Below are 19174 nucleotides of genomic sequence, written 5' to 3' on the forward strand. Positions count from 1 at the left end.
CTAGTCTAGGTTCTCCAAACTCAGAGTTCTTACAGTGCACGTTAGAATCCTAAGCTACGGGGGACCAAGTCGAGCAAGCTCTGACCTTCGTAAGAGTTAAATGAATATCCTCCAGCTCCAAGTACAGTTTATAAGATTTATTAGTAATCACCTGAAGCAGAAAGAAAATAAGCTAAAAGAAACAGAGGTTCAAACGTAATTCTTTAACAAAAAGTAAAGACATACGTGGAGATTCTCCTGGCTGGCATAAGGCCAGCTTTCCCAGCTGCGACTGGGGGAAAGAGAGAGAGGGGCCGGGTCACACACAAACTTCATCTCCAAAATGTAAGCACGTAACATGAGAACGAAAGTAGGATGCTGGGATTTAGAGTCCTGGGGAGCAGATTCTAATTATACACCTTTCCATCAGAAGACCTGAATTCAAATCTTGCCTCAGACATTTGCCAGATGTGTGACTGTAGACAAGTCACTTCACCGCCACTAAGCCTCCATTTCCTCTTCTGTGAGATGGGAATAATACTAATATCTGCTTCACAGAGTTACTGAGAGAATAATAATTGTTAGTATTTATGTAAGCTCTTTAAGATTTGCAAAATATAATCTCATTAAATCCTTGTAGCATCCCTGATGCTATTTTATTTTACAGTTGAGGAAACTGAGGCTGAGCAAGGTTAAATGAGTAACCTGGTGTCACGCAGAGAGTTTAAGTAAGTGGCTGAGGCAGAATTTGAATCAGGTCTTCCCAACTCCAAGTCCACCATTATCCACAACACCAAACTTCGACATAATATGACTAAAACAGCACCCCAAAGCTTAGCTCTTGGCATCTTGTCTGACCCCGTTACCTGATAGGTAAGGAAGTGATACTTTAAAAAAGAACCCTTACTTTCTGTCTTAGAATCAATTCTGAGTGTCTGGTTGTAAGGCAGAAAAGCAGTGAGGGTTAGGCAACGGGAGTCAAGTGACTGGCCCAGGGTGGCACAGCCAGGAAGTGTCTGAGGCCAGATATGAACCCAGGATCTCCCATCTCTAGGCCTGATAACTATCCACTCTGCTGCCTAGCTGATTTCTAAGGCCTCTTGCAACTGGAAATTTATCTTCTGAGGAAGGGAGTACAAGCACGTTTGTCCTGGTCCTAGAGAAGGCCCTCCCTGCCATTTTCTTTAGCAGAGGGAGTCATCCCTGTGAAGAAGCCCCTACTGTTCATCTGGACCAACAACTTACAGCCCAGAGAACAGAGAAGTTAAATGACTTATCCAGAGTCACACAGCTAGGAAGCCTCAGAGGTGGGATGCAAATTCAGCTTTCCAGCCTTCTGGATCCAAGGCTCATCACCTACATCAGTGGCCCATCCCAGTGTCTTATCAAATTTGTTTGGAAATGACTTGCTTTCCTGTATTCTAGTTTATAAAGCACGGAACATGGTGCCTGATGCTTCTGATTTGAGGGAATCGGGGCCTGGACTGCTTTGCCTAGAGACTGAAAAGGTGGGATGGCATTAGACCATCCACCTTAGTCCAGCACCTAAGTTTAAACTCCATTCCCTGCTCTCCTCTTTAGTGAAGACTGACAGCAGCTGGCATCTGTGCTCAGTGAAGGAAAGTCAAGGCTCATCCTTGGGATGTTCTGCCTCTGACGAGGCCAGGTCATGTGGCCTTGGCCAAGTCACTTAACTCTCATTTTCCTGGCTGCTCTCCAGAGCTCTAAGCTGCAGAGAAGGCCCCTGCTGTATTGGTTAGGGGTGTTTCTTTACCAAAAGTCGCCTGCACAGATTTAAATCTCAACCCTGAGGAGCAGAAGACACTAATAAGTATGCCACCACAGACACACACACACACGCACACACACACACACTGTTCCCTAGGCTTCCCTTTGCCAGCTATGAACCGTAAGAACCATTCATTCATTCATTCATTCATTCATTCATTCATTCATTCCTTTAGTCAGTAATCCAAGGATCTCAGGGCTAAGCATTAGTGGGGACTTCTAGAGATCATCTAGCCCAACCTCCTCTTCTTACCAAGGAGAAAACTGAGGCCCGTAGGGGGCAAGGAGAGGTCCTTATTGTGTGAGCCTTGAGCTATGGGGTCCCCAAAGAGAGGTGTCCCACCATGCTTTGCTTGTACTTCTTGGCCCAGACAGAAAGCTGATTCCCATCATCGAAGCCTTCCAATGCATGTCCACTTTGGGTCCTCGCTGGTTTGCAGAAGATTCTCCCATCATGAATAAAAGCACCTCGATCTCAGTTCCATACTCCATTCAAGGCCCCTCCCTGTGGCTTGGAGGTGAGCCTGGCATCCCAAAGGCCAGGCCAGGGAGGGGAGCACTTGCAGAAATGTCTGAGGATGGACACTTTTCATCTAGTGACCAAGCAAAGGGCAGAGGGGAATGGATGACTGTCATCCAAGGGTCGGTCACCAAGGGACGGGAAGGCTGTCATCCAAGGCCTACAGGGGCTGGGACCTGGGTCCGTGGAGGCCGCTGTTCTTCATGCTCAGGGTCGCCCAGCCCATGTGCTGACAAGGTCATGTGCATAGAGTGTTAGGATAGGAGGAGGGGAGGAAGAGAGGGAAAAAGGAAGGAGAAGGAAGGAAAGGAGGGGGGAGGAAGAGAGGGAAGGAGAGCAGGAAGGAGAGAGAGAAAGAAGGAAGGTGGGAAGGAGAGGGAAAGGGGGATGGAAGAAAAGGAGGGAGAAAAGAAGAGAGGGAAGGAAGGAGAGAAAGAATGAATGAAGGGTGGGGAGGAGGGAAAGAAGGGAGGGAGGGAGGGAAGAAAAGAAAGAAGGAAAAGGAGGAAGGAAAGGAAAAAGAAGAGGAAAGGAGGGAGGCAGAGAGAGAAGGAAAGAAGGAAGAAAGGGGAGAAAGAAGGGGGATGGAAGGATGGAAATAAGGAAGGGAGGGAGGAAGAGGAGGAATGAAAGAAGCATTTATATGTTGCTTGTTATGTGCCAGACACTATGCTAAGTGCTTTACAAATATTGTCCCACTTTATCCTCACAACAACCCTAAAAGGTAGATATTATCCCCATGTGACACAGAGGCAGGCAGAGGTTAAGTGACTTGTCCAGAGTCCCACAGCTAGTAAATGTCAAATTCTAGATTTGAACTCAGCACTTCTTGACTGCAGGCAGACCCACTGAGCTACCTAGATACCTCTAGGTGCATATACAAGCTATGTGGCCCCAAGAAACACTCTGAACATCAGTTTTCTCATCTGTAAAATGGGGGTAATAATAGGATCCACTTCACAGGGTTGTTTGGAGGATGAAGGATGCCTCTAATGGGCTTTGCCAACCTTATAGCACTATACAGTGTTCATCCAGGCCCTCACCTCACCGCGATCCCCATAGACACATTGACTTCTGCCTCTCACTTACCATCTCCAAGTCTTGAGGAAAGTGGTCACACTCTAGGAATGGGGGCCATGCTGAATTCTGAATTCTCTGGTAAGTCATGGGAGACGCAGGCCCTCGCCTGAGGCTGCACAAAGGACCCTTGATGCCCTCAGGCCATTATGTTCCATGTGGCCATTTTACAGAGGAGGAAACTGAGTCTCAGGGAGGAGAAGAGTAAGCAGCAGAGGCATGACTTGAACAGGTCTCCCTATCCCAGTGTCTCCTTAGGAGCACAGCCCAAACCAAAGGCAGATTTCTTCAAACCCTTATAGACCATGGAATGTTCCCTCCTTCTGTTGTTAAGTCCCAGCTCAGACATTCCCTGTTCTAAGGCCCCTCCCATTGCTCAGCTCTGGGCTCCTCTGGTGTAGGTCCATGGTGCCCAGTGCCAGTAGCATGGCTCAGAGAAGCCGTGACCTCTGGGTTCCTGCACAGCAGCTGATGCCAGCTGGCACATCTGATTTCCAACCTTCCTTCCAAGTAGTCCATCAATACAGCCAGTCCCAGCCCAGGCTGAAAACAAAGGATCCCCCTGCTCGCTGTCTGCCATGTGTGGTGTGGCCGCCCTCCTAAGCAACACCGCCTGGCTCCACCTGGCTTCCAATGAGCCCTTTGGGCCTTTCGTACTCGGGGACAGAACCTTAGCCACTTCGCTGAAGCAATTGGGAAATCCCATGCCAGCCTTTCGTACGGAGGAGCAGGAAGGATTAGTTATCAGCGTTAATAAAAGGTGAGGCCTGGCTTCCTGACCTCCCACGGCAAGTGGGAGAGAAACCCTTCCAAACCAAAAAAACCTTCCTGAAAGGTGAGCAAGCGGTTTTTTAGGACAATAAGCTGTGATTTGACCCATATTGGTTGTCCATTCACTGATACAGATTGCGGCCCTTTATGTGTTTGAGGCTTCCTGGATTATTGCTGCCCCAAATCCGTCCCCCACGGGCTAATTTGGTGATGAACCTTTTCAGATTTAAATTGGTCCTTGGATGAGTTGTACTAGGCGACACCTGAGGTCCCTTGCCATGAGCAAGTCACTTCAGATCCTCAAGCCTGGTTCCCCTTCTGTAAAATCACTATTTTTCCCTTGAGGCCCCTCTCAGCTCTGGAGTGATAATGTTCCTCCAACCTGGGCATCCGTCAAGGGACTCCCACCCATCAGGTTGGCCACCCAGGCCCTTGAAGGTTCAGAGCATGGCACTGAGCATCTGCGAAAGCTGACCCTCAGACCAGATCTCCTTCAGGCCCCACCCTCAGAGGGCTAGAATAGTGATCCTATGGAAGGTGCCCAAAGGCCTTCCATATTCCCAGCCTGACGAATAGGGGCCCCCTCCCCCGAAAGGTGTGAGTCCCAGCTCTGACTGGGCATCTCCCAGTGATTGGCTTGTACCTCTCTACTATATGTAAAGCTGGGCTACCGCCGTAGACCCCAAACAGGACTTGGAGAGATTCCCTCCCAGCACAATCCTGGCAACCCAGGACTGGACCAAATAGAGGGACGGGACAAAACAGGGATAACCGAGTCAGAGATGGAAGTAAAATCAAGAGATCTCATGGTCTGCGGGGGTCAAGAACCGCAAAGCTAGTAGTTCAAGCTACATGGCACCCTTGAGATGATTCAGGTAAGGCCACGTTCGAGGCTGGGAACTGGCAGCTCAGAGATGGAGGCTTGGCTGGGGCCAGGTCACCCAGGTAGCAGAAAGTGGGACAGAGCCTCCGTGCCAGTAAATCTTGGGCTCTGGAGCAGGCAAGAAGAAGGCAATGGAGGCTGTTTTCCATGGCCACATTGGTAGGCTTCCTAGCAAGATTCCTCGAAATCTGCTCCCAATGGGCGCTGCTCTGGGGGCCCAGCCTAAGCCTGTGGGCCAAACAGGAAGGAGGCCATCCCCTCCCAGGGCCTGGCAATACCAGTGACCTTCACTCCCTGCTCTTCTCCAAAGCCAGCACCCCAATGGCACTATGGAGAAAAGAGCTCAGGCTCAGTGTGGAGCTCATGGTGCACCAGGCAGCTTCTCTTCCTCTCTCCCTGCCACCCTTGCCCACCACCCCCTACCAGCAGGAGGCTGGAATTGGCACTGGGTTCGCATATCTTTTTATTACTGGCTGTGCCTGAGAACTGCATAAATAATTGTTGGCCAAGGTCATCCTGCACTCAAGATTGGCCTTCCAATCTCACTTGTTGTTTTCATTAGCCTTCCTCCATGGATGAGTCGTCCATTGTCTCTTGTCATCTGGTCACCCTTTTTCCCTCTCTCCTGCCATCTGACATCAAACCTAGCGATCAGTCTTCCCTTTGATCTCCTGAGCTGCCTTGTGATGGACCGGCAAGACTTGGCATGGCTGCTATGGCTTGGTTTTCAAATTAGGCCTGAAGGGCAGCTCCAGATGAGTGCTGGGTTAGGCAGGGGCCAGAAAGAGAGTCGAGCAGGAGGTCTGAGTGTGTTGATCTCTGGAACCGAGCAGTTGGTGTCCCTTAGGGTCTCAGAACGTGCTTCTTCTTCTTTGGGGCTTTTGAAGGTGTTCAGAGCTGAGTAATGGGCTGCCACAAGGGAACCTTGTAATTCCTGCCCAACTTTTCCATTCTTTCCTCATCTCTCAGGAAAGATCACATCAGTCAGTTGATCAGCAAGTGTTTCTCCAGAACATTCTCTGAGTTTTGAGCCAGGATGATCTCATTAAAGTCCTGCCTATGATAGTTGTAGAAAAGGTGCCAACAGGCATTGGTAAAGGGAGCTTGCTCACCTGGGTGTTCCCTCTACCAATGAAATCACAGGTTCTAGCCCTGTGCCAGACATTGGACTAATTGAGGCTGGAGATGTCAATACAAAGACTCAGATACTCTTTCCCACAAGCTGCTAACATTTTAATAAGGGAGACAGCAAGGACATGGTGAGAGGTATACACAAATATGTAGAGAGAATATATACACACTTGTGGGCATAGAATGCCAGGCTTGGAGTCTTCCTGAGTTAAAATCTGACCTCAGATACTTACTAGCTTTATGACCCTGGGCAAGTCACTGCCCTCAGTTTCTTCATCTGGAAAATGAGCTCAAGAAAGAAATGGTAAATCACTCCAGTGACTTTGCCAAGAAAACCCCAAATGGGGTCACTAAGAATTGGGCATGATTAAAACAACTAAACAGTGAACAACCACATGTAGATATAGATATAGATATAGATATAGATATAGATATAGATATAGATATAGACACAGATATAGAAATAGAAATAGAAATAGAAATAGATATATATTACATTTTTGTGATTTGGCCTTCTAGGTGATACCATAGTGCACAGAGCCCTGGGCCTAAAGTAAAGAAGACCTTGAGTTCAAATCCAGCCTCAGATACTTACTAGCAGTAAGACACGGTTAGCCATTTTGGCTCTGCCTACCTCCATTTCCTCAACTGTATCATAACTGGATCATAATAACACCTACTGGGAGTGGCTAGGTGGCTCAGTGGATTGAGAATCAGGTCTTCATATGGGAGGTCTTGGGTTCAAATTTGACCTCAGATACTTCCTAGCTGGGTGACCCTGGCCAAGTCACTTAATTCCTATTTGTCCAGACCTTACTGCTCTTCCACCTTGGAACTGATACACAGTAGTGTGAGGGTTTAAAAAAAAGCAATAGAGAAGGGGCAGCTAGGTGGCTCAGTGGATAAAGAGTCAGACCTGGAGCTGGGAGGTCCTGGATTCAAATCTGACCTCAGATACTTCCTAGCTGTGACACTCTGGACAAGTCACTTAATCCTGATTGCCTAGTTCTTACCACTTTTCTATCTTGGAACCAATACACAGCAGTGACTCTAAGATGGAAGGGAAGGGTTTTAAACATAAATAAATAATAGCACTCACCTTCTAAGGTTATTTTGAGGATCAAGTGAGATAATAATTACAAAGCAGTTGGTATAGTTAATGGTACATAGTAGGTGCTCTAGAAATGTTAGCGCATGTGTGGACATATATCTGCTTTATATAGAATAAATCTAAAGAGAACCAGTCCAAATCTACACAACCTAGTTAGAGACAAGGGAATTTGGGAGGGAGGGAAGAATGCCATTGGCCGTTGGGGGCGAATAAGGCCAGGCTCTTGTCACCTTGGCAGCAGGGCAGGATAGACTTCAAGGCAGGGAGGCCCAAGTGGAAATGGTTACTGTTGGAAAGGTACGGAGTGGCTTGTGAGCAGAGAGAAGGGATTGGATATCAGAGATATTTGTGGCCATAAAAATGGCAAATGTGGGCCACTGATGTGGAATGAGGGAAAGAGAGGAATCAAGACTTCCAGCTTCTCAACCTAGGGGGCCAGGGGCCCCGTACTAACAGATGCAGAGGAGTCACTGGCTCATGGGTGTTGCTGTTGCAGTAGAGGTCAGAGAATTGGCCATAAAGTTTGGGGAATTGGGTTACTGGGGCTTTGTTAGAAGGGTTTTCTCCCTCATGGCCAGCTGTTAGCTGGAGGGTGGTGGGACAGCCCAGGTGTAGGACCTAGGCAGAATCACTCAAGACCAGGTAGTCCAGGGAGATCCCAAGAGTAGGAAGTGGAAGGAAGTCTGCAGAGGACTGCAATGGCCAGGAAGTTCTAGGTGAGGTCTGAGAGGGATACAAAAGGAAACAGGGAAACAATCCCTGCCCTTGGGGAGCTGATGATCAAGCTAGATCTCTAGCAAAGGGCCATGGATGCCAGGGAAGACTGGCAGTGGGCAATGAGATGAGATTCAGGTGGCTCACTGGATTCCTAAATCAGGACGAGTCGACAGAGTGATATGGTAAACAAGAAAAACAAATGGGACTCCAGGCACTAGGAGAGGTATAGCTTCCCAGAATAGGGCAATGATTTCTCTGTTCTCTGCCCTGATTGGGCCACAGCCGGTGGTCTGGGTCTTCAGTTCTGGGCATCCCATTTTGAAAGAGTCCAGTGGCCTAAACCCCATGTAATCCTAAAGAGGTGGGCAGCCTTGAGTCTGTGCCTCATACCTTGAAGAAGAAAGGCTTTGTGGGAATATTTCAAGGGCCCTCCTTCAAATGGAAGGATTAACCTTGTTCTACTTTGTCCCGGGGGACTGTGGGGAGAAGCTGAAACATGGAACCTCAGGCTGGAAATAAAGGGGAAACTTCCTAAGGAGAAGAGCTGTCTCAAAAAAGGAAGAGTGAACCTCAAGGGATGCTGGGTACCATCCCCCTTCACTTGTAGCCTTCAATTAAATGCTGGATGACCCTGTGTGGACACTATTCAAAAGGAAACTTTGTTGGTCCCAGTGGCCCAACTCAAGAATCTCTAATTCTGGGCCAGCAGGTTGGAGTGTGTGGGAAGATGAGCATTGGATCATGGGTAGAAATATAATAGCAGCAATGAATATTAAGCACCTGCTGCATACAGAGAACCAAAGTCCTTGGTGCTGGGAAAAGAGTTTAGAGGAGTGGAAATTCCTCATGAATGGTCATGTAGCATGTCAAGTCACTTCACCTCTGCCTGCCTCAGTTTCCTCAGCTGTAAAATAGAGATAATAATAGCACCTCCCTCCTGTGAGGACCAAATGAGATTGTATATTGATGACACCTGGTAACCCTTTAAGCTCTCTATAAATAGCAGTTCTTTTCATGAGTCTAGTTTGGAGGGGCTTTTCCTCTTGCCTTAATATCTTGACTCTCTCTCCACCTGCCCCAGCCCCAGCCCCAGGCCTAGCCCTAACCCTGAAGCACAAGGACAGTCACTTCTGATCCAAAGGCAGGCTGGGCTCTCGGAGGCTGGGTAGTGTCACCCTCTCCTGGCATAGCAGGGGAAACTGAGGCCTGGGGAGATGAAGGGATCCCCCCATAGGATTCTAGATTCTTGTCTTAAAGGAGCATTCAAGGCCCTCCCAGCTTCTTTCCTTCAGTCCTATCAGGGCCCTCCCAAAGTCTTGCCCACTCTGGCAGCTGCCATTGGGGTTCACCACCTCCCACCAGCACCGCACCAACTTTGGCCCCATTTGGCCCTTGCTCTACCGACTCCTCCAGCTTCCCAGCCCACTTGGAGCTCTTCCCAGCCTGCCTCACTCCCAGGCTGCTGGCCCACCCCAAGATTCCCAGAGAACTTACTGTGAGTCCTACTCACTGGTAATTAATCAAGGTAATTAAGGCTCCCCACATCTTGCTGAAATGTTATTTATCTCTTGACTTGTTTAACTTTTCCGGTGTTTATGTCTTGCTTGCCCAAAGAGATTGTAAACTGGAGGGTAAGGACCAGATGTTCTACTGGAGTCAGAGAATGTCTAAACTGGGTGGAGCCTTAGAATATATTCAGTCAGGGCTGAGAAGAACCTTAGAACAGGGAGTGTCATAGCTGGGAAGGAGCTTAGAACAGGGAGTGTCAGAGCTGGGAAGGAGCTTAGAACAGGGAGTGTCAGAGCTGGGAAGGAGCTTAGAACAGGGAGTGTCAGAGCTGGGAAGGAGCTTAGAACAGGGAGTGTCAGAGCTGGATAGGAGCTTAGAACAGGGAGTGTCAGAGCTGGGAAGGAGCTTAGAACAGGGAGTGTCAGAGCTGGGAAGGAGCTTAGAACAGGGAGTGTCAGAGCTGGGAAGGAGCTTAGAACAGGGAGTGTCAGAGCTGGGAAGGAGCTTAGAACAGGGAGTGTCAGAGCTGGGAAGGAGCTTAGAACAGGGAGTGTCAGAGCTGGGAAGGAGCTTAGAACAGCAGCAAACTTTAATGGGAGCTAGATGACCATCAGAAACTGGGGAGGCTGAGGCGTCAGGCAGGAAAGGTAGATGTACCCAGACCACCCTGAGTAATCAGAGGCAGAAATGGCAGGCCTAGATTGTAGGTGGCTTGTCTTCTGGCTCTCTTTTTCCTTTCCTTCCTCGTTTTCCTTCCCCAGGGCTGGGCGGCTGCTCTCTAGCACCTAAGCCAAGGCTTCAGCTCCCAACTTTGCTCTCTCGCTTCCACACTCTTCTCTCTCTGTGGCTCAATCCTTTTTGTGTTGTGTTTCTGAGTCTGCTCCAAACCAGATTTGCCTTCTAGGTCTCCTCAGTGTGCTCACTACCCAGCATGCCCAAGAGCCCCTTCTCCAGTTGGCACTCTCCTTTGAGATTCCGGAGGGAGTGGAAACTGGGCCTGGATGAGTTAAGCTGCCAACAGCTGAATGGTTACCTTATACCTTCTAGAAAGCTCCCTCTGCCAATATAATATTCATTGTTTTACAAAAGAAGAAACTGAGGCCCAAAAGGAGTTGAGCAGTCAGAAAGCATCTCTCCAGGGACTGTTGTGTGCTAGGTATTGAGGGAAATATCAAGGTGGTTGCTGGGAAAGCAGATACAGAAAACGACAGGAATCCCTCCTCTTGAGAAGCTGGTGTTCTTGGCTGTCATTGCAGCTAGTCTGTGGCAAAGCCAGGGCTAGAACACATGTTTCCTGACTCCCAGATCAGATGGGTACAGGCTGAGGTTTGGCTTTGAGCAGTGAGCTCTGCCCTTCTGGGCACTTTTCCTTACAGGCCGCACTGCCAGCTGTTGGGGCTCTGAATGATCATGTCATGCTTGCCTTTTCCTCTTCCACAGCCCGGAAGCTGAAGAAACTTGGGAACTTAAAGCTGCAGGAGGAAGGCGAGCCCTCCAGCTCCACCAGCCCCAATGAGGACCAGGGGCAAAAGCTCACTGTGTCCCACATTGAAGGCTACGAATGCCAGCCTATTTTTCTGAATGTCCTGGAGGCCATTGAACCTGGCGTGGTGTGCGCCGGTCATGACAACAACCAGCCTGACTCCTTTGCTGCTCTGCTCTCCAGCCTGAACGAGCTAGGAGAGAGGCAGCTGGTGCATGTGGTCAAGTGGGCCAAGGCCCTGCCTGGTAAGTGGGGCAGAAGAGTGGGTGAGAGAGAACCGCCAGCCAAGGCCCCTTGGGAAGAAAGAGGAGCAGTTGGGTTCCCTGGACTCTGCCCAGCCCACCCTCCAGGCAACACTAGAGTGGGGATCAGGAAGCTTAGAACCCAGGGAACTGGGAGGAGTGGGAGGACTGAGAAAATCAGAGCTGGGAGGGGTCTGAGAATGTAGGATGTTAGACTTGGGAAGGAACCTCAAAACAGGGCTTAAAGCCATAAGGGAGTGTCAGAGCTGGGCGGGGCCTCAGGACAGGGCGTGTTGATGCTGGGCGGGGCCTCAGGACAGGGAATGTCAATGCTGGTAGGGGCCTCAGGACAGGGAATGTCAATGCTGGGTGGGGCCTCAGGACAGGGCGTGTCAATGCTGGGAGGGGCCTCAGGACAGGGCGTGTCAATGCTGGGAGGGGCCTCAGGACAGGGCGTGTCAATGCTGGGAGGGGCCTCAGGACAGGGCGTGTCAATGCTGGGAGGGGCCTCAGGACAGGGCGTGTCAATGCTGGGAGGGGCCTCAGGACAGGGCGTGTCAGTGCTGGGCGGGGCCTCAGGACAGGGCGTGTCAGTGCTGGGCGGGGCCTCAGGACAGGGCGTGTCAGTGCTGGGCGGGGCCTCAGGACAGGGCGTGTCAGTGCTGGGCGGGGCCTCGGGACAGGGCGTGTCAATGCTGGGAGGGGCCTCAGGACAGGGCGTGTCAATGCTGGAGGGGCCTTAAACAGGGAGTGTCAGAGCTGGGCGGGGCTTCAGGGAGTGTCAATGCTGGGAGGGGCCTCAGAACAGGGAGTGTCAGGGCTGGGAGAGGCCTTAGAACCCAGAATATCAGAGCCAAGAATTACATTAGAATTTATGGAGGCCAACCTCCTCTAGTTGTATCTGGTTATCAGGTTAAAAGGAGACTGAATATATGTGAAATTATCAACTAAAAATGAAACGAAAATGAATCGAGCACATGCTAACAAAATATTTAACTATTATTATTTTCTATAACTCCATCAAGAATTTGTGCTGGAGCACTCCCTCTCCCTCCCTCCCTCTCTTTCTCTGTCCCTGCCTTTCTTCTCTCTCCCTCACTCTTTCTCTCTCTGTCTCTCTGTCTCTCTTGCCCTCTGTCTCTTGCTCTTTCTCTCTGTCTCTCTTGGTCTCTGTCTCTGTCTCTATCTCTCTCTCTGTCTCTCTCCCTCTCTCTCTCTCTCTCTCTTGCCCTCTGTCTCTTGCTCTCTGTCTCTCTCTCCCTCTCTCTTTCTATCTCTCTCTCTGTCTCTCTCCCTCTCTCTCTCTCTCTCTCTTGCCCTCTGTCTCTTGCTCTCTGTCTCTCTCTCCCTCTCTCTTTCTATCTGTCTCTCTCTCTCTCTTGCCCTCTGTCTCTTGCTCTCTGTCTCTCTCCCTCTCTCTCTCTCTCTCTCCCTCTCTCTCTCTGTCTCTCTCCCTCTCTCTCTGTCTCTCTCTCTCTCTCTCTCTGTCTCTCTCCCTCTCTCTTTCTCTCTCTCTGTCTCTCTCTCCCTCTCTCTTTCTATCTGTCTCTCCCTCTCTCTTTCTCTCTGTCTCTGTCTCTGACTCTCCCCCTCCCCTCTCTTGTGCCACAGAACCCCATCTGGCTCCAAATTGCTATGACACTCACTCTCAATGAGCCTTGGAGAAGGTCAGAACTTTGCCCCAGCCACCCTGCTGGTCCACATCAGCAGAAAGCTTTGCCCCAGGTTGTTCCTCCACCCTGCGAGGCCACCCTAGCAGTTCCCATTGGTGTAGGAATTGGGCCTCAATGGGCAGCTGTTCTCAAGAATGACTTTGGATGTTCTTTCCTGTGTCTGGGCCGTGCTCCTTTGGATACCTAGAAAAGCCATCTGAGTTCTCAGACGAACCTGATGTCATGTACAGTGTAATCCTCCAGGCCCGTTCACATGCGCACATTCCCCAAGCTATGCACCGTCATGTGGGCCTGGACCTCCAGGATCCAGATTCTCACACTCTAACCTCTCTGAGCCCCAATATATGACCAAGAAGCCTGCTCTCGACGAGGACAAGTCTAGCTGGGCCTTCGCTCTCGAACTGTCCCGAGGTTTGGATCTATCCATTGGCCCCCGTTGGGCATGACCTTCTAACCATTTGACTTCTGGTCAATGCAGCCTGAGTGCGCTTGTGGCCGGAAAGAGGGCGAGGGGAGAACAGAAGGTCCTTGGCTGATACAAATATGTCTGACCAGGAGGGAGCTTCAGAAAAGAGGCACCAGGCCGTCTCTGTTGGCCTGTTGGCTCACCATTCAGGCTAGCAGTCAGGGCCAGGCTTCAGGGACCTCTGCAGTCCTGAGTGCTGCCTCTAGGGTCAAAACTGCCAAGGACTCAACTGGGAGGGCAAAGCAATGGGCAGAGAAGTGCTGTGGACTGGGCAAGAGGCTTAAGGTCATATTTCTCAAGCTGGAAGGGATCTTGCAGACCATCGAGTCCATCCCCCTCCTTTTACAGAAAGGAATCTGAGGCTCATGGAGGAAGGAGGATTTATTCCAGGTTACAGAAAGGATCCTGAATCTAGACCTGGGAAGAGACCTTCAAGGCCATAGAAACCAATCCTCCTATTTTACAGATAGGGTAACTGAGACCCATGGAAGGGTTTGGGGTGATTTGTCCAAGGTCACACATAGAATCCGTGGTCTAGAACTGAAAGAAACTTCAGAGGCCATCCAGAATCCAACGTCCTCATTTTACAGAGGAAGAAACTGAGACCCAGAGAGGGGAAGGGACTGGACCAAGGTCACGCATTGGCTCTCAGATTTTAATCTGAAAAGGGATCTCGGAGGCCACTTAGTCCAACCCCCTCACTTTACAGAGAGAAGCCTAAGGAAGGAAAGCGACTTACCCAGTGTCCCACAGCTCGTGTTAGAGGTGGGATTTGAACCTAACTTTTCCTGACTCCAAATTCAACACTCAAAAAGACTCAAGAAGATCTCAGTTGAAGCTCTAGCTCTATAGCTTATTGACTGATTGAGTTGGTTCCTACAGTAGTCTTCCATGTTCTCCTCTAAAATGAAGGATCTAGATTGCATGGCCTCCTCTATTTGGTAATTTTGTGCTATACGGGACAGGAGGAGATGCATGAGTGAGTGAATGAATGGAAGAATGAGTGGATGGATGGATGGATGAATGAATGAATTAATATCCAGTAGAGAAAAGATTACTGGATGCACAGCACTAGACATCATTGACAATTAAGTCCTCTCTCCTGGCACAGAGAGATGGAGACCTCAGCTTGACCAGACTGATTTGGGAATGGTTTTGAGAATGGGATAGCAGGAGGGAGAAGGGAAAAGATAAGAAGGAAAGAAAGCCAAGAAACATGGAGTGGGGGATCTGGCTGTCAGCAGTTACCCCCAAAGAGCCCGAACCCTTGAATGGAATGTGGACAAGGCCCTTGGCTTGGAGTCAAGAGGAGCTGGGTTGAAGTCTCACTCAAACACTTACTAGCTCTGTGAGATGGGACAAATCCCTTCCCCCCACTAGGCCTCAGTTTCCCTTTCTGGAAAAGGTGGGGTTTGGTTCAGTGGCCTCCAAGGACCCTTCCAGCTCTTGAGTTTAAACCTTCCTATCCTACGTTGCTTTCCAAGCCTCAGCTCCAAGGACTCTAACCCTCCTTGTCCCTGACATCTTCCTAGGGTTCCGGAACCTGCACGTAGATGACCAGATGGCTGTCATTCAGTACTCCTGGATGGGACTGATGGTGTTCGCCATGGGCTGGAGATCTTTCACCAATGTTAATTCCAGGATGCTTTACTTTGCCCCTGACCTGGTGTTTAATGAGTAAGTATCCCTGGTGCCATTTGCCTCCTGGACCTGGAAATGGAGGCCCCTCTTCTCTCTACTAGCCTAAGGGTGATATAAGCCATAGGGGCAGGGATTTTCTCTTCCTCTTCCTCCTGAGAAAATGTTTTGTGTGCCAGAAGAGTCCTCCAGTGCCCATGTCCTTCCGTCATGAGCTACCTTCGGGGCTGCCTCCCTCCTTGACTTCCCCTCTCTAGTCCTCAGTTTCCTCCTCTGTAAGGTAACAAAAGGGTAGGACAAGATGGCCTCTACAATCCCAAGTGTTGAATGAAGACATCTTCCTGGGCTGCGTACTTTATCTCACCCACCACCCCTCAAAGCATGGAACATCTGAGGGGGCTGAGATGGTATCTGGAGGGATCTGCCTAAGGAGAGCCTCCAACCCATCTCTTGATACTGAACACCCAATCGAGAACTGGTCCCTTCCTTTTCTCTCCTTGGCAAGGCGTGACTTGGCATGCAATGGCCTGGCATGGTAGAGCAGTGGGAGTAAGCCCCTCTAGCAGCTCCTTCCCAGCCAAGCCATCATCGTTCATGACCAAATTCAGACCTGATGGCCAACAGGCTTCATCCTCGGGTTCTTGAATCTTTGGCATTTAAAGAGTTACTTATAGGGAGAACTAGTTGGCTCAGTGGATGGAGAGCCAGGCCTTGAGACAGGAGGTCTTGGGTTCAAAACTGGCTTCAGACACTTCCTAGCTGGGCAGGTCACTTAATCCCTTACTGCTCACAGTAATGAATCTAAGACCGAAATTAAGGGTTTGTTTTTTTTAAAGAGTTACTTCTCATGTCACCTTCTGGATCAGAACAGTGGAAATGGCCGATGCTATTTGGGGTTTGGTTCTTTGTTCTCCCGTGGTTTCATTTAAGATCCTCCCTAGGATTGCCCATTAAGCCTACCCAGAGTGAATAGCATCTCACAGGAACCCCCAAGTCGTGTGGCTTTCAAGTGTTTGGGTTTGAGTTCTTTTCCCATCCTCATCATTCCTTACTTCCTGTGGGAAGGCCTGCAGGCACTTCCTGGGGTTCCTGAGAATGGTGCTATCCAAAGCCTGCCCAGATTGAAGGTTCTAGAGATGGATTTTGAAATCCAAAAAATGGATTTCTAAGGGGCACAATGGCCTGCTCTTACAAGATTTTCAAGAGTCTACTGTCTTTCTAGTATGGCGGGGGGACATTTGGCACCAAGGCAGGGAGGCGTGAATAAAATGGCCTCTTGAGGGCCACTGCAACGCACGTGTCTTGAAGGTAAGAGTTCATTGCTGAGGTCTGTTGCCTGAAATCTTCCTACTTTGTATTGACCAACCACCAAACAGGAGATCAGGGGGCCAGAGGCTCTGGTAGCTACAGGCACAAGGTCTAGGCCCAGGAGCTAGGGCCTAGGCTGGACCTAGGAGTCTGTGTGGTCTTCCCTGTGGCTTCATTCAATTCCACTCCCTAGCCCTCCTCCCGGGAAGCACAAAGGGACCCTCGAAATTCCTTCTTTCCCCACCAGCAGAGAGGAGAATATCAATTAGGATTGGGAAGCTACCTGCTCCCAGCCTACTCCGATGGAATCCCCTTTGGTTGGGTGGGAGGGAATGAGGGAGGGGTGGCAACTGACTTTAGGCTTGTGATGGTCTTGCATGGCTCACTCCTCATCTCCTGCCCCACACCATTGCCTCTCGCAGATACCGGATGCACAAGTCAAGGATGTACAGCCAGTGTGTGCGGATGAGACATCTCTCCCAGGAGTTTGGCTGGCTCCAGATCACACCACAAGAATTTCTCTGCATGAAGGCCCTGCTACTCTTCAGTATTAGTGAGTACCACTCTCTCCCCACCCCCAGGCCTGTCTCCCTGGAGAGAGATTTAACCCTTTTTCACTTGGACCTCAGAAGAAGCTCTTTCTTTTCCCAACAAGAACAAGGAAAAGAACAGATGGTCCCAGAGTTCCTCAGTCACCACCATTTGTTCCATGTCTGGATATACCCATTTCACTGAGATTAGAGTTAGATGAAAGAGTTAGTTGACCTAAAAGGGAGTCAAAGCCCAGCCCTGGCATTACTTTTATGACAGTGGACAAGCCACTGAACCTCTATGCACCTCAGTTTCCCCCTGTGTAAAATGAAGAATTTGGACTTCCTAGTTTCTGAGGCCCTTCTGGCCCTAGAACTTGGATCCTGTGTGTCACCTTAGATGAGTCCCTTGCCCTCTGTGAGCCTCACTTTCCCCCTCTGTAAAATGAACAGTTTGGTGTTGCTGGCCTCTTAGACCCTTCTAGCCCCAGAGCTAGGATCCTATATGTCACCTTGGGCAAGTCCCTTCTCTAGCCTGGGACTCAGTTTCTTCCTCTGTAAAATGAAGACATCATCTGACTGAGTAGATGGCCTCTGAGCCATGCCCCACCTTGCCTTATATCACTGATGCTTACATCAATGATGATGGTAACAACTGATCGCTAGACTGCTTTACGTTTTATTAAGGGCTTGGCCAGTATTCCCATCTGGTTCTGCAACAGCCCTGAGAGATTGCCAGCGTGTGTGATCATCCCCATTTGACAGATGGAGAAGCTGAGACTGAGAGAACAGAAGTGTGGCACAGTTAGGGTCTTCTGCCTCTGAATCCAACATTCTTCCCGCTGTGAAAAGAAAGGCCCACTGAAGGGAAGAGGTGGTTGGAGCCTGCCAACCATAGACCAGGGTGCTCTCTTGTGATTCCTGGCCAGATTCTAGAGCACATCATTAAGTAGAGAGCTAAAGAACACTTAGAATGGAAAACCACAGTCAGGAGCAGGTCACGCCAGAGGTGCTTGCCAAGAGAGGGGATTAGCTCCTTCCTAGATTGGGAGAAAGTATTTGACCAAGTCCCTAGGGTTCTTTTTGTGAGAAACAAGAACAAGGAGAGATGGAGGTTAGAGCAGTACAGTTAGATGGGCTCAAACCTGGTTGGATGGCCCAACTCAAAGAATAGTCATGCATAGTCCAATGTCAACTTAGCAGTTCTCCAGTGGAGTGCCCCAGGGATCTCTGACTGATCCCTCGGTTACCGTTTTTCATCAGTGGCTCGGATAGAGGCATAGGTGGTGCCATATTTATTGCATTTCAAGGTGATGCAAAGCCAGAGGCATGACAGGCACACCAAATGAAAGTCAAGATGCAAAAAGATAGGTGCAGTGGGCCAGTCACATAGGATGGGATCTGATACGGTTAAATGTACAATCTCGCACTTGGATCCCACAAATCAACTCCAGAAGTATGAGATTTTGGAAATTATGACTAGATAACATCACATCTGATAAAAATATGGGGAGGATTGAAATCCAGGCCTAGAAATAGGAGGTCTTGAGTTCAAATTTGACCTCAGAGATACTTCCTAGTTGAGTGACCTTAGGCAAGTCACTTAACTCCCATTGCCTAGCCTTTACCTCTGTTCTGCCTTAGAACTGATACTTGGCATCAATTATAAAACAGGAGGTAAAGGTTTGTTGTTGTTTTATAAAAAAAGAAATCGGGTTTTTTAGTAGTCCAAGTAGAAGAGGAAGAGCCTTTCAGGCATAGGAGACAGCCAGAGAAATTCCAGGGCCCAGAGATGAAGTGTTTTGTCCAAGGAACAGCAAAAATTCTCTGTGGAATGGGGGTTAAGTGGGCCAGCTGGTAGAGGACCCTTCCAGCCCTAAATCTGCAATCCTATAAATTTGAGGAAATGGTGGTGGACACAACAGGGTCAACCATCCTTGCCCATCCCACCCTCACCCCAGAAAGTATCAGAAGTTGCCATTAAGCTTAAATGGAGTCATTGGTTTCCCAGCAACAGCCAGTTCTCCAGAGGAGCCAACCCCTTAATTACATTGCTGTGTCCATAGTCCTCTAATGGTCCCTCTGGCTTTCTCCCATGCCCACTTTGACTTCCTCCCACATCAGTTCCAGTGGATGGACTGAAGAATCAGAAATTTTTTGATGAACTTCGAATGAATTACATCAAAGAACTTGATCGGATCATTGCCTGCAAGAGAAAGAACCCGACCTCTTGCTCCCGACGCTTTTATCAACTCACCAAACTCCTGGATTCTGTGCAGCCTGTAAGTTGTCTGAACTAGCTGCACTGAGGGGAAGAGTGGAGGGAGAGAAGAGGGGAAGAGGAGAAG

General features: G+C 49.4%; 1 protein-coding gene across 1 annotated transcript in view; it reads left to right on the forward strand.

Moving 5' to 3' along the window:
• Positions 1-19174, forward strand: part of AR (androgen receptor) — a 216008-nt gene that overhangs the window by 189150 nt on the left and 7684 nt on the right. Inside the window, exons 4-7 of the mRNA XM_007506960.2 lie at positions 10927-11214; positions 14883-15027; positions 16719-16849; positions 18951-19108. Of these exons, the coding sequence (XP_007507022.1) occupies positions 10927-11214; positions 14883-15027; positions 16719-16849; positions 18951-19108 (722 nt within the window). The remainder of the gene's footprint in view (positions 1-10926; positions 11215-14882; positions 15028-16718; positions 16850-18950; positions 19109-19174) is intronic.

Source organism: Monodelphis domestica, chromosome X, assembly GCF_027887165.1.
Source record: "Monodelphis domestica isolate mMonDom1 chromosome X, mMonDom1.pri, whole genome shotgun sequence".
Lineage (NCBI taxonomy): Eukaryota > Metazoa > Chordata > Mammalia > Didelphimorphia > Didelphidae > Monodelphis > Monodelphis domestica.